This window comes from Taeniopygia guttata, chromosome 9 (assembly GCF_048771995.1).
Source record: "Taeniopygia guttata chromosome 9, bTaeGut7.mat, whole genome shotgun sequence".
NCBI classification, from domain to species: Eukaryota; Metazoa; Chordata; class Aves; order Passeriformes; family Estrildidae; genus Taeniopygia; species Taeniopygia guttata.
The window spans coordinates 21,988,685-22,004,095 of NC_133034.1; the positions used below are offsets into that span (position 1 = coordinate 21,988,685).

The following is a 15,411-nucleotide window of genomic DNA, read 5'->3' on the forward strand; positions in this document are numbered from 1 at the left end:
TCTTGTCCTGTTACTATAGGTCTCAGTAAAAAGTCTCTATTTTACACATGATCCTCCATTATGTGTGGAAATACTCCAACAAGATCTCCCTGGAACCTTCTCTTCTCCAGGCTGAACAAACCCAATTCTGACTTTCTTAACAGATAATCATCTTCACGGTCCTCCTCTGGATCTGCTCCAACAGATCCATTTGTTTCTTATGGTGAGAGCTGGCCACAGTATTTCACTACTAATAATCCCACCACCATTAGAATATCAAACAGAAGCCCTCGGTAAGGATCTCAGCCATCTCCGTGCCTTTAGGCTGATTATAATGCTTTCAAAACGCTCGTTTCTGATTACTCTGAGTGGGGGCACACGAGGCAGCCGAAGGCGTTTTGTGTGTGCACTCACACACGGCTCACGCGGCTTTGGGGACATTTTGGGGACATTTTGGGGACATACATTTCCCCTCACGCTCCTCCAGCCCTCGCGGCCGCCTCAGCGGCCCAAGATGGCGGCGCGGCGTGAGGGCGGGGGGAGGCGCCCCCTGGCGGCCCCGCGCGCCCGGGAGGGGGCGTGGCCAGCGCGCGCGAGTGGGCGGGCGCGGGAAGCGCCGCCGGCGCGTGGCTCGGGGGAGCGGCGGGAAGACCACGCCCCCCTCCCCTCCCCGCGGGCCAATCAGCGGCGGCGGAAGGGGCGGGGCGGGGCCGGAGCGTGCGCGCGCCGCCCGCGCCGCCCCTTCCCGCCCGCCGCCGCAGTGGTGTCGGGCGCGAGTGCGCCGCGCCCGCCGCTCCCGCCCCGCTCCCCCGGCACCGCCGCCACCCCCGGCACCCCCGATCCTCCTCGCAAGGTAACGCGGGCCGCGGGGACGGGAAGGGAGGGGGGGCGAAGCGCGCCCGGGGGCGGGAGGCCGGGGGCCCGCGGCACGTGGCGGGTCCCGCCCGCCGCGCACGTGTGCGGGGCGGGGGAGCCCGGGCCGCGCTCCCCGCGGTGCGTGGTTGGGTCCGCGTCCGTCCCCCTCTCCCCTTGCCGGGGCTCCGAGCCGACCCTCTCTCGTTGTCGCGCAGCCCCCCCGCCGCCAGTCCTCCCCCTCGCACCGCCATGGCCGACGAGCTCGACTTCACCACGGGCGATGCCGGCGCCTCCTCCACCTACCCTATGCAGTGCTCGGCGCTGCGCAAGAACGGCTTCGTGGTGCTCAAGGGGCGCCCCTGCAAGATCGTGGAGATGTCCACCTCCAAGACGGGCAAGCACGGCCACGCCAAGGTGAGCACAGCCCGCAGTGTGCGCTCCTGCGGCTCCGGGCTGGCCGGCAGGGAACGGTGTAGCGTTTCATTTGGCTCCGTGTCCCGCCTTTGCCTTTTTCGCAGCGGTGTCTCATCGCTCCAGAACTGGCTCGAGGGGTTTCAGTCCTGTAAAGCAGGAAGCATTGATGATGGGGAGGGGTTTGGTTTTTTCCTCCCAATTTTAACTCGCTAACGCTTTAATAAAAAAAAGTTTTAACGCTTATGGTGACACAATCAGTTTCTGTAGTGGGGGTAGAGTAAGCTCTGGAAGGGGGGGGCTGATGAAATCACTAGGGCGTGGTTGGGTTGTTCTGTCGCTACCCACCAGAGCACTTCTGTGTCAGCCCGTGCCGGCAGAGTTTTACTATTGCAGTGTTGGACCAGGAGTGCCCGTGCTGTGTTACATAATCCAGAGCTCGGCGGACACGCGGTACTCTCTGGGCCTTCTCTAGCCCTGTTCTGCCGCCTTTGCCTCGCAGCTTCTTTCCTTTCTCCAGCACTGAGAGAGGAGTGCCCGTGTCCCAGCAGGGACCTGCTCAGCCGCTGTCTGGGGCTGCAGCCCTGCTGCCCAAGCAGTTGGCTCATGCAGCTGTCCAGAGCTTGGAGCAAGGCTGAAATCCCCCTTCATTCATTCATTCATTCATTCAGCCACACTTTAGGGTGGGCGTATCAGAGCTTAGAGATAGATCTGTTACAACCACAGAGAGATTAGTGAGTTTCCACAACGTTATGTGATATGTGTAAGGAAGTAGAGTGTTTGGGTTTGTCCAAATTAGAATAAACCAAGCTCTTCCTAGTTTTTTCCTTCCTCCTTCCCCTTTTTTATGGCTTGTTTTAATAGACAGATCCAAATTTCTTGAATACAGAAACAGCTGTCATACAGAAAGGATGTGAAAATAACTGGTTGAACTGGTCATCTAAGCTCTAGCTTCAGCAAGTAGTGCAAGTGGCATAAAGGGAGGTGGGAGCTGCTGTGATCTCTCTGCATGACCATCCAGTCTCCCTTAACTGCCTGTTTCTTAGAACAGCTAGATCTTAAAACAAACATGTTCTTAACCACTATGAACTCTTAGCTTGCTGCTGTAAACCCACAGAAGGCAGTGGAAGATAAAAGTGGCCAGTCTTGCTCTCATGTAGGGTTTCTCTAGTGTGCTGTGGAAGGGAGTGAGAGGCCCCCTCTTAATGTGAGGGATGTTTTCATACCACAAGCAAAGGGTTGAGGCACAATTTGGGATTGCATATGATCTCATGGGAAACTGAGTGGAACCAGCAATACTGGTGGCAATAACATCTTGTTTCTCTAGGACTAACAGTAACTGAAGCTATTTTTCTACTCTTACAGGTCCATTTGGTTGGTATTGATATCTTCACTGGTAAAAAATATGAAGATATTTGCCCATCAACTCATAACATGGATGTCCCAAATATCAAGAGGAATGATTACCAGGTGAGTTAAGAGTCATAGGAGGTTTTATACTCTTAGTACCACACACAAACTCTCTTCATCCCCAGATTTGCTTTTCAGTAAAGTACTGTTGTCAGACTTAATGGGCCTTGCCTGTCTAGACATGACATAGGTGAACTCATGGCATTTACGGAATTGCTAAAACTGACGAAACTCACTGATGAAGTTAGAGCTCCTCAGTGTATAAACAACCTCAGGTCAGAGTAGCAGTCTTTAAGTATGACAGTTAATAGACATAACTCATACCATGCTTTTCCTGGCTATTGTTATAAGGCCACTTCTGGATTCTTTGTGGTACTGGGATACTTTAGACTATAGAGAGGTTTTCCTTGCTAATAAGTTAATATTAGTTAAAGGAGAATCAAGAGCTCACATAATTAAATTTGTATCCAAGTATAAATTGTCATTTATAGTTTCACTCTTACATGGGGTAGATGAGATGATGATCTCACATAATTAAATTTGTATCCAAGTATAAATTGTCATTTATAGTTTCACTCTTACATGGGGTAGATGAATCCCCAAAACAGTCCTAAATGGCATCTGATGTGAATTCTAACTTGCCAGAGTTTCTGCTCCTTGTGGGGAAAGTGGCTTTCAGTGATGTCAAATAGTTCTGAAGCTCCTGAAGTCTACACTGAAATACATGTATGAAGGGAGCAACTTCTGTAATGCCTTCTGTGATACGGTTGGTGTGCTCTTAAAAGCATAGTTTAGGTTGAGTTGTAAAACATTTGCTGTGTTCTCATTGAATGGGGAATAGTTTTGGTCAGGAGCTGACACATCCCCATAATCTGGAAAGCTGCAATTGCTTGACAAAGGCCAAGTTTAGTGTTTTAGCAAACAGTCTTTAGTGTCTTCAGGACAGCTGATGCTGCTGGAGTAAAATGTGACCAGCCTGTCTAAGGGCTCAGACCTTCCAAGAAATTCTTGGTGTTATCTTGGTTCTGGGATTCTAATTTTTTGGATTTAGTGTTACGTGGTCCAGTTTCCCCAACTGCTCTGTCAAAATAGCCAGGCTTTTTGGTTAGGCTGAAAACAGCATTATAAAAGTGGTCCAGGGCTTGGTGGATGATCCCTAATTTATTAGTGTTTAATGTAAAAGATAGTATCTCACTGGAGAGATGCAGGTAGAGAAGTGTATGGTTACACTGTTGCATGTTTTGTACATTTTATACAAGCAGTGCTGTTGAGTGAATACCATTCCAGTTACTGTTTCTAATTCAGTGATGAAGAAAGCTGAACCACTGACCTGGAAGCAGTACATTTCCTAAATCACACAGACCAGGTTTCTAGTGTCTCACCTACTAGGAAGTAACCAGCAGAATTCTGTTGGTTCTTGATAGCAGAACGCCTTTTGCTACAGTTGCCCTAACTCTCAGCTCACTGAACTTCTGTTATAAATGGATTTAAGTAAGATTTTAAACTGTTACAGAGTACTAAAGAATTACTGTAACAGGTGGAGTTCACTGCCTTCTGTTTACATTAAGCTACTACCTGCTGGTGACTGCTGATGTTAAACTTCTGAAAATGCACCTCTCTTTGCAGCTGATAGGCATTCAGGATGGGTATCTCTCCCTGCTGACAGAAAGTGGTGAAGTTCGTGAGGATCTAAAGTTGCCAGAAGGGGATCTTGGCAAAGAAATAGAAGGAAAATTCAATGCCAATGAAGATGTGCAGGTAAGTAGGGAGGGCAGACAAGAACAGTTATGGTTGATCCCACTTGATGATACAGTGGAGAAGTCTTACTCTGATATTGACACTTGTATCTCTTTGTGAATTGTGGGCTTGAGGGGTGGGGATTGGTCCTTTGAGATGCAGGAGGATATTTGGACTGGAGCACTCAAAGGAGATAGGACAGATATGAAAATTGTGAAAGTTTGTACTTTCTAGGAGCACTTCTGTGGCCTGGAGCTCACCTCTGTGTCTTCTCTTCCAGATATCTGTCATAAGTGCAATGAATGAAGAATGTGCTGTAGCCATAAAGCCTTGCAAGTAAAGAAGATTGCCAGGCTCGGGCAGCTGCTCAGGTCTGGAGAAACCACAGATCTATAAATTTGGTCCTTATTGTCACCAAAGCTCTGGCCTTCACAAGCAACCTCATTTCCTTTTTGAATTGTTAAAAAGCAGTGCTGGATTCTGGATTAGTGTTGCAGGCTAACTGGCAGTTTTCAAAATCACTGAGATTTTAATTCCTTAATTGTAACTATTTTAACATTCCTGTGGGTTTCAGCTATGGATCTAAGAAACCAATCAGGTGTTACTAGTGGATATATTTTTATTTGCTTGAGCAAAACAGTGTTTGTCTGTATGAACAGACAAAATACAGTATTCAGGGGCTTTTAGATAAGCTGGTAGGTATCTAGGATTATAAAGTGACCTAGAGCACAAATAGTATTTTTCTTGACATCTTTAGGTAGAACTGACAATAAAAGTAGCTTTTTTTTTTTTCCCTTTTTTTAAAGCTTAAGTACTTTGTGGATTGGGACTCTTGCAGAACTGTAGGTGCCAATCACAACTTTTAGACCAAGAAACTCAAGTGATCAGAAATGCCAGCTGGCTTGACCAAGCCCCAGTGGCCATGTGCAACTAAACTGTATTACCTCTGTTTTCTTCTTTGCCAACTTGTTGGCTTATTGTAACGATAAAATGGTTTAAAAAAAAAGCCTACCTGTGGTTTAGGCAGGTCATTGGAATATTGAGTAGATAAGACATAGATAGGTCAAGGGAACACAAAGGTGAGAATGGATGTTAAAGCTATAGACTTTCACTCGAGGCCTTTGTCAGACTTGAAAAATAAAATAGAAAAATGCAGTTCAATTGCTTTCCTTTATTATATTTATCTTAAACTATAAAAGGGTGACAAACTCCATGGGAATCTGTTGCAGTGCTTCCAGCTTTAGGTTTTAACCTTCAGGTTCAGACCATATTTTTGTAGCACAGGGACCACACGTTTTTCAGAAAGTGGGACAAACTGTAGCATTGAGCCTAAAGTAAATGCATGTGATTTTTTTTTTTTTTTAATAAAACTTGTATTTTCAAAACATAAACTTGACAGACGATACCGAACAACCACGGCTTCACTATAAAAGTAAATAACTTGCTACCTAGTTAGGGAAGCTGGCTCCTGTCCTGGGGAGTTCTGAGTCATAGCAACATGCATGCATGCCTCTAACTATTTAGTAGCTTAACAAGGCTTCACAGCAATAGTTATGGAAGGATAACTAGCCCGCTCCTGTCTAAGGTGTTCAACTTGAATTCTGAGACTTGGTGACTCTTCATGAGTGTGGAAACTTCCTTAGTCCATGGCTCAGACCTCTCTTCACAGCTGATAATTTGTTTAATGAACTTGCCTTAATGCTCAGTGGCTGATGGAGGATGACACAGAAGCTGCCCCGGACAGCACGCACAAGTCACACTACTTGGCAGCCAGAGTTGGACTCCATGCTGCTCTTAACTGCTTAAAATGTCTTCAGCTTCATAGTTTGTACTCTCTAGTCCCCAAAGGGCTCGTGGCAACTGTCCTGAGCTGCCCTTGGCCACACTGGGGCAGGGCTAAGCAAACCTTGGAGGTGTAATGCAGGTGGCAAAAGCATTCGTTGTCCACAGACTTCCCACGCCAGGGAGAGCAGTACCAGTGAAGGTAAAGACAGCAATAAATACACTCTGGTAATAAAGCACAGCTGCCTGGGACACCTGGCAGAGGTAGGACCTGCCACACGCTCTTGCCTAGCACAAAACATGTTGCAGGTGAGCTCTAGAAATAGCACCTTGACTGAAATGGCAAAGCTTCTTTTAAAAGAAGCTCTAGATTGAAATGCTTCCAGAATAGTTGTGAAGTGGATGAGGAATAGTTCAGGCTAGTCTGCACTGTGCTCCCTTCTGCCTCTCCATCAAGCTGGTACCTGGAAGTCAGGCTTTGTTGGCTTTGGAGGTGACTGTAACCATTGCTGGTGATGCTGACAGCAAGCTGAGCTGTGTGGTGCCACATGGGAGGCCACAGGTTGCTATGTCAAACTAATGCAAGTTCTATCACCATATTACAAATACTTCCAATATGCTTGAAGACTGCAAGACTTGAATTTGTCCTTGCTCTGGCAGTGCTTTAGTCTATTTTCAGGTTCCTGTCTGTCCTCTAAAACCTTGTTGGAAGGCAGGTTCCTGATGTCACTGGCCCACAATCTGAGCAGTTACTCGGACTAAGCTTCTGGGACCAGGGCTGCTTTAAGCCCTGCTCCTCCAAGTGGAGTCCTGGCTTGACTGGAGTTTTCAGGTACTACAGCAATCTGAGGAGAGAGGTTTCCTGACCTCCAGCTTGCTGGAAGAGCCCTCCTCGGGGCTTTCAGATGTCCTTCTATTGCAACCTTCAGTTCTGCAAGATTTTAATGATTAAGTACTTCATTATAGGTTTGTTCTTATATACTTAGTTGTCTTTGTGAAGCACTTCAGACACCATGGAAGTGCAGAGCATCATGCATGAACTTTCCCATAGGTACATAAGCATGTCTTAAAGCATAATCTCCAAGTTTCAGTAAGGTTAAAAGTTGCTTCTAAATGAAAACATGTATTTGAAGCATTTTTTTTTCCAAACTAAGACGCTTCAGTTTCCTGTCAGAATCGTTGCAATGAACTTTGTGATCAGTAGTCCATAGAGATGTGTATTTTTAATATCCATAACCAAGTGCTTAGGGAAGTTCTCCTTTCATAGCTTTATTTTTAAACAGATCTTACCAGTGTATTTGTTCTGTATTACTGTCTTAACACTTAAATTGTGTCAAAACCATAAACTTCTTATAGCTGATGGCAATTGCTTAGAGTAAAGCCTGTGAACACAGGGAGGTGGTGAGAGGTATTTCCACTCCAAGTAATGCGTTTTTTTATGGCTCCTGTTCATTGAGTTTCTCTTACTACTTCACACAATTGGAAAGACTGCAGTGTTTTCTGCCTCAAATGTTGGCAAGTAATACTTTGAGAATTCAATAGATCCTTTTAATTTTTGCTTATAATGGTGGTTTTTCAACTGGGCTCTTGCTGGTTGAGCCATGTTCTCAGGGCTGTTTTTTTTAAGCTGAAGTTCATTGTTTCTCTTGCAGGTTTTTCTAATCTGAAGTGTACCCAGAAACGGTGCACGGTCTGTAGTTTCTCAATACAGATAATTTTACATAATCTGTAAAGAAGTCAAGTCTGTTGACAGTTCTAACTCTTATGGTTACTGCAGGTCAGTCTCACAGAATTCAAAATTCAATAAATCCCACTATTTTATTTTTTTTTTTCGGTTGAGTAATTAGAACGTAGTTTGTTACAGTAGAACTAAACTTCAGGCTATAAAGAGACCTTGTTCAGGATATTTCGAGTATCCGCTGGGAATGTTACTGAAAGTGTGGATCCTGGAGGCTCTCCAGCTCCCGCACTGTGGCCCTGCAGTATTTGGCATCCGAGAGTGACTTGGTTTGTTGAGCTCCGAGGAAATGTTTGCTGTGCTTTGCTGTATCGCAGAACCCCTTTTGTCCTGTGCTGTGTGTTGTAAGCAAACCTGGCTGCTCGTGGGACAAACCCGACCCTGGAACCGGCCCCGGCAGCTGCGGTGTCTGTTTTGGGAAGCTCTGTTACTGTTCTCAACACCATGGAAACGATCAGGGGAAAAGATTTGTACGTGTGTGTGTGTGTTTTGCTCCAGAAATAATAAAGGTGTCAGTGCTGTGGGGAAATGGTGCTGGTTACAGTGACGGGAGCGCGGTGGGGCTGCCAGGGGGGGTTCGCAGACACTTTTAGGGGCGGGGGCGGGTGGTTGCGGTTGTGTGGGAGGAAGAAGAAGGCGTGCGGGAATAACGCGGGGAACGCCACACGGCCTTCCCTCACGCTAGCCGCCATCTTCCCGGCGTGCGCCGCGCGCCGACGCGGTGACGTCACCGCCGCGGGTATAAAAGCGCGGCGTGGCCGAGCGCGCTTCCTTTCTGCGGGAGCGGCGCGGCGGGAGCGCCATGGCGCCGGTGAGAGCGGGGGGAAGGCGGCGTTTTTAAATAAAAATGGGGAGCCGGCCGGGGGAGCCGTGCGGCGGGTGAGGAGCCGGCGGCCGCCCGGTGCGAGCGGGGCTTTCCCGAGAGGGTTTCGTGTGGGAGGCGGCCGGGCCGGGCCGGGCCGGGCCGGGCCGGGCCGGGCCGGGTTGGCTGCAGTGAGGCGCGCTGGCCGGGAGGTGGCGCTCCCGCTGCCGTGTGTACGGCGTGGTGGTTAATGGTGAAAAATCCTTCGGCGTTGGTTAATGGTGAGGAATTCTTTGGTGTTGGGTTAATGGTGAGGGATTCTTTGGTGTGTTCTCAGCAAAAGGACCGAAAATCCAAAAAGTCAACCTGGAAGTTTTGCCTCGACCTGACCCATCCTGTGGAAGATGGAATCTTTGATTCCGGAAATTTTGTAAGTCGTGGTTTCGCTCATACTTGTGACGCATGGTGTAATAAAAGGTTTAGTGTGGTAACTGAGTTACACTTGAAAAGCTACATTTTAAAGTAGTTAAATCATCTGCTGTTCTTTAAACTACGGTTATTAAAAAAAAAAAAATCGGTTTTATAGCATGCTTCACACTTGTCCGTAAATAGAACTGTTTTAAATTAATTTCTGCTTTAACACTGGCGTGTTTTTTTAATAATTATGTGCTTTAAAATATTTTTTGTGTTCTAAATGTTTCTGTCAGGACATAAGTAAATGGTGGTTTTTAATGTTGCTTCCTGACTAGGGTCCCTTCCCTAGTTCATACCTAGGGTGCCATTCCCTAGTGTTCTATTTCCTTAATGTTGAAACAGGAACAGTTCCTCAAGGAGAAGGTTAAGGTCAATGGGAAAACTGGAAACTTGGGCAACACCGTTCACATTGAACGTCTGAAGAACAAGATCACAGTGACATCTGAGAAGCAGTTTTCTAAAAGGTTGGCATGGGTGTCATTCTGTTGTGTTTGTGGGGTTTTAACTGTGGGATGTTGAACATAAAACAAGAGTAATTTAGCTTGGAAGAGATCCTTACAATCACCAAGTCCAGCCATAAACGTGACACTGCTAAATCTGTCACTAATCCATGTCCCATAAACACACATTAACATTCAGCTCTTGCCTGCAAAATGAATTCCAATTAGTGCACTTGTGATACTTCGAGAGGTATTAGCTCTAACCTTCATAGCACTTGTAAATATTAGTGAAACATGTAATTGAAACAGATTTATTATATCAGATATTTAAAAATCGCTTTTTAAAACTCAAGGCTTGATTGCTAATTAATGTTGACTCTGAGGATATTAATAGAGATACTTTATATAGGTCCTTAGCAGTGTATCAGTGGAAGATGGACCTTTAAAATAACACTGAATTAACATAGTGGGTGGCTGTTTGATTATTTAATTGGTTGTACTATAACGAATGTGAGCATGATGTGGGTTGTTGCAAACAAGCCATTCAAGCCCTTAAACTGTTCAGTTTGTTAGGACAAACAAGAGCTGAGTACACTGATGGGAGGTACAGATCCTTCCCTGTATTCTCCCTTTGTTTGCTGATACAGGTGCAGCAGAATCTGTTGTGTTAGACCAAGGTTTAGAACCAGTTACCAGTGTTTTCTGGTTACTGGCATTTTGCTGTGTAGTCAAATGAATCATAAATTCCTACGTATCTGTAGTGAAAATGGGCTTTTATTGCTTGTGTGCTTACATTGCCAGTATCATTACTGTGGTCTGCCCTGCTCAAGACATTGTCTTGGGTAGAGTGCTGACAGCATTGGGGTAAAGGCTTCTAAGGTGCAATTCCTGGTTTGCAGGTACCTGAAATACCTGACCAAGAAGTACCTCAAGAAGAACAACCTGCGGGACTGGCTGCGCGTCGTCGCGTCCGACAAGGAGACCTACGAGCTGCGCTACTTCCAGATCAGCCAGGACGAGGAGGGCTCCGAGTCCGAGGGGTAACAGCCCTGGCTTCATGCTCAGTGCAGAGTACAAAAGACTAGAACATCTATTTATATCTTTAACTTATTGGTGAATAAAGATTTTGTACCCTGTTGGACAGAGCATGGTTGGGTTTTCTGGTATTTTTCTTAAATTCTAATTAGAAACCGGCACGGGAACGGTTTGATTTGCAGTTTTCCTTCCACTGCCAGGAGTCAGCTGTTCAGCTGGCACCAGTGAAAGTTCCAGTAGGAAAAATACTGAGCCCTTTGCCCAGTAGGACAGTTAAATCAATTTTTAATCACATTGATACAAATAGTTCTAGAGCTTTGTGACTGAAAGTACCATCTCCTGTGAATTTATGTGAAGGTAATAGCAAAATATTTAATACAAGTTTACTTATAGTTTAGCTTAAAATAGGCTTGCAGATGGTAACTTTTTTTTTTTTTTCCTGTGTGATATACCTCATTCCCTAATGGCTTGTGGTATTCCTGTGTGTGACCACAAGTAAGCTGAAGTACAACAAAGGTCTTACAGGTTTATATTAGATTGATAAATAAGGAGGTGGAAACAAACCTGATTACCAGCAATCAGCTAAAACATCTTAAAGAAAGGACTGAGATGCCCTTCAATATTGACAGTGCCTGAATCCCATAAAATCTGCAGATGTTTCTCTTTTTATGGTGTATTTTACAGTTCTTGCATTAGACTTCTGGGATTCTTTCTTTAAAACAGGATTTTCTCTAGTACAAGTGGGAGTTCTTCACTGAAATAATTCCATAACTATGAACTAGTTCTTCATATAATATTAAGAGAGATTTGTGTTTTCATTATGAAAAAAGTGTGAGACTGCACTTGCAGTAACTTGCATTTAGATGCTTTACAGTGCCATGTGGTGTCCTCTGTATATGATTAATCAGAATATTTTCTCAGGTTCCAGTGTGCTGGTGAACTCTGGAATAGGTAATGCCATATTTCATTCACTATCATAAACCAGGGATACATCTAGACTCTGATACTGAACTTTGTGCTTGAGCAAGTCTGGTAGCTAAGGCTGAAGTGTGCCTGCTAAGTTATTGAATCTCCTGATGGTTTTTGCTAAAAATTATATCAGCATTGTTTTTGCTGGCAAACCTCTCAGAGAATTTAGAGACATGACAAAGCACCAAACAATGCATTACAATCAAATGATACTCACTTTTGTTACCTAAATCTACATGAGAATCACAGAAGGGGAAATGAATTTTGTCTACAGGCTTTTGGGTATCATTTGTCATTTTCCAATGTGTTTGAGCAGCTGGTCCTGGACCAGGGAGAGGAGGAGCTGCAGCAGTGGAGTAACAGCTACTTGTGCCGTGTCTGCCTCACTGGTGGTTTCATTTTGCTGCTTCAGAGGTAGCAAAAGGAAGGGAGCAGTGTGTGTAACTGGCTGCAAGACAGGATGTGTTGGACTTTGTATGCTTCAGTGGAAATAAAACAGCACAATTCCTGCCCCAGTCTGGGGCACTTCATAGTGCTGCCTTGGAATTTCCCATTGGAGGAAAACAAAGCTGTGGTGAAGCAACAATTACGGGTGATTTTCTTTTTCTGAAAATCCCAAAGATCACTAATGCTGTTACAGAACATTTACAGTAATTAATACTGTGTTGAACAAGCCACGTTTTTCATGGTAAAGCTGCAAGTATTTCTAAAACTCATCTGTTTCCTTTGCTGCAGGAAGTTAAGCAGAGGGCCTGACTTTACAGTTCCATTTCAAAACCCAGCCCCACCTGGTGTTTCAGAACTTTGCTTTTATGTGACAACATATCCTTTACACCACACTGACACAACAAACCTGTTGTGATTAAATGGAACAAGCACCAACAAAAATCAGCTAATGGGATCACGCTGCCTTGTTATCCTTCCTTTCAAAGCAGGCTGGCAGCCACGTGTGTGTGTGTGTGTGTGTGTGTGTGTGTGTGTGTGTGTGTGTGTGTGTGTGTGTGTGTGTGTGTGTGTGTGTGTGTGTGTGTGTACAGCCCAGCAGTCACCAGTCAGAGGAAAGCAAGGCCTGGGATTGCAAGAAAAAGCAATTTATTTCAGAGCTGGGTTTGGAGGAAAACCACCAAAGGGCTCCTGCAGGTTGGTATTACTCCCTGAGTTCAACTGCAGTGAGGATGGAGGGCAGGAATTCCTTTTTCCAATGCTTGAAAATATTAAACTTTGAAAAAGCAGAATTCTGTTAACTGGATCTAGAATACTTAATAAATGTCCTGAAATTTTCCTTTAGATCCAGTCAGGCATTTTTTTTTTATGTCCTGGTGTTGCTGCCCAAGCTCCACTGGACATACCCAGAGCTTCCCTTCCTGAGTGTGGGTGCTTTTACAGCTCTTCTGCAGGTAGAACTTTTATCAGGTCATGGTGCATGTATGTGATAGGCATAGAAATCACAAAAGGGAGTTATAATGTAAATGGAGCTTTTACAATATTATTGTTTAATGGGGAAAATAGCTGGTGTCTACAAATGAGACTCCAAGCAACACGTCAGAAAAATTGTGATTTTTCCATAATATGTTTTTGCAGCTGAAGTGGCCAGGTGTGATGCAGGTGGCAGGCAGGAAAGAAAGCCTGTTATTGTTCAGGTGTAAATTTTTGCAAATTACCCAGATTCGAGTTGAAGCAAGGTTTTTTAAAAGCCAGAGGTCAGTATTTCTGTGCTTTTAGGCAAGCAATAACTCAGCCAAGTGCCTGCTTTGCTAGTTGTTTCTTTCCATCACAAACTGCTGTGAAGTCACCAGTTTTTGTTCACGTTTGTTTTGAAAGTTAAAAGATCCCAAACAGCTTGATCAGGCACAGGATTGACTGTTGGAATTTTCCATGTTTAGTGCCGGAGCAGAGCCCAGAAATCCCTGCTCGTGTGAGGGCTGGGCTCTCCTCAGAGCAGCAGGGATGTGCTCCTGTGTCAGCCACGGGATGCAGCTGTTGGGACCAATAATGCACCCACAGCACTGAGGCTGCACAGGTGCCAGCAGCTGCTGCCACGTTTGGTGGCCACAGAAACGCCCCAGATGATGCTCAGGTTGTTTTAGGATTTCCAGAAGGGGTAAGCACAAAATCCAGCAGGAGTGAGTGCTCCAGGAGCACCACTTTGCCTCCACCCAGCTGAGAGCCCTAGTCCATCAAGTCACAGGTTTAATTTGGGAAGAGGAATAATCATTGCATGTCGAGTCTTAAATTCTTTTTGCCAAGGATGGGATTAAATGTGTGAGATGGTATTTCTTGTTGGGACTCAGATGTTTATTAGTTCTTGTCTATATTACAGTCTCACAAACTGGAGTTCTACAGCACTTTAACAAACTAAAAATGGAGCCCTATCTCTCTCTCTCCGAGGCCATTAAAGGATAAACTGTCCAAATAAGAAATGACACCTAAATTATTTTTACTTTTAACCCAATAACCAACCACCCATGGCCTGGAATGCAGACCTTTTTATCGAATTACACAAAACCACCCAAACCCAAGGAGAAGAAGGTGAAGAAGGACCAGCCTCCACCCTAAAACCTCCATCTTGCATTATATATATTACTACATTCTAAAATCTTAAACTCTAATTTTTCCACTATGTGATATCACACACTTCTATTCAAGCTATACACCCATAATCCCAGTTCTATCATTCCATTTTGGAAGCTTCTCCACAGCCTCAGGTCAGTGCAGTGTTCTCCTGGGGGTCAGTGCCTGTCAGCACAGAAAATGCGAAATTCTCGGTAACCAGGGTTCCAACAATTACAAAGCATCAATTGCACTGGTAGCACAGCAGATGGGCTGGGGCCAGCTTAGGGCTCAGGAGGGCAATGGCACCATAACTCTTAAAAGGTTTTAATACAGCAGAGATACTTCCATAAATATATTTTATAAATATATAAATAAAATGTCAGATATGTTCTTCCCTTTTCAATAGTTTTCCCCTTCATTTCTTAAAAAATGGTTTCGCTGCTGTCTTCCAAATAAAATCAGCTTATGAGAGACATCCCACACATGTGAAATTCTGATGTCTGTCAAATAAGAAGAAACAGATTTTAAGCACAAGTGGCTGTTGCCAGAGCAGCAGTAGCAGCACCACATAGGCTATTTATGTGTGAGCATACAGAGATATTATTTTTCTGCACCGCCAGTCTTTTATCACTTTTGCTGCAGTGAAACTCTCACTGTCTTCCATTTAAAAAAAGAGCAACAAACCCCACAAGATTTCACAAATTTTAAGCATCACTAATAAAGTTACTTCTAATGTATTTGTATGCTTTCTGTCTGCTTGTCCTCCTGGCCAATAACCCCGTCAGAAAACAGCTTCATTAAATATCCAGGAATAGTAAGATCAGAAATAAAGAGGTAAATAATAGCAGGAAATAGCTGAAAATGTGTTGTTTACAATATACTCAGCATGTGGCAGGTATTAAAGGAGGTGCAGACTCAACACTGTCACATAATATCAGCACAAAGTAATTAGAAACAGAGAGGCCCATGGAAAAATAAATACTCAATAAAAGCTTGTATGTACCCAGCAGCAGGAAATGAGGTTCAGTGGTGGAGGGATCTGATTACACCAAATATAGACAAAAATAAGAAACAATTCTTGCTTCTTTTTACAGGCAAAAACAGAGCAAAGGCTTCTTCTTGGACAGAACAGAAGGGATCAAGTTACCTCCTCATTTTGCATAATATAATATTTACATATACTCTACATAGGGATCTATTTTATTTATCCATTATCTTTGGTGGGC

The 15,411-nt window shown here is 44.6% G+C and overlaps 2 protein-coding genes across 4 annotated transcripts; both read left to right on the forward strand.

Annotated features, from left to right (window-relative positions):
* Positions 1 to 683: 683 nt before the first annotated feature.
* EIF5A2 (eukaryotic translation initiation factor 5A2) lies at positions 684 to 8,441 on the forward strand. The gene is made up of 5 exons (XM_030280905.4): positions 684 to 832; positions 1,050 to 1,248; positions 2,611 to 2,715; positions 4,282 to 4,413; positions 4,673 to 8,441. Exons 2-5 carry the CDS (start codon positions 1,084 to 1,086, stop codon positions 4,730 to 4,732), a joined length of 462 nt encoding a protein of 153 aa, XP_030136765.1. The 5' UTR covers positions 684 to 832; positions 1,050 to 1,083; the 3' UTR covers positions 4,733 to 8,441.
* A 242-nt stretch (positions 8,442 to 8,683) lies between these two features.
* RPL22L1 (ribosomal protein L22 like 1) lies at positions 8,684 to 10,774 on the forward strand. Of its 3 annotated transcripts, none has more exon segments than NM_001245860.1 (4): positions 8,684 to 8,723; positions 9,052 to 9,144; positions 9,531 to 9,652; positions 10,528 to 10,774. In NM_001245860.1, coding segments are annotated over 4 exon segments (369 nt in total). In that variant the 5' UTR covers positions 8,684 to 8,714; the 3' UTR covers positions 10,673 to 10,774.
* Positions 10,775 to 15,411: the final 4,637 nt, after the last annotated feature.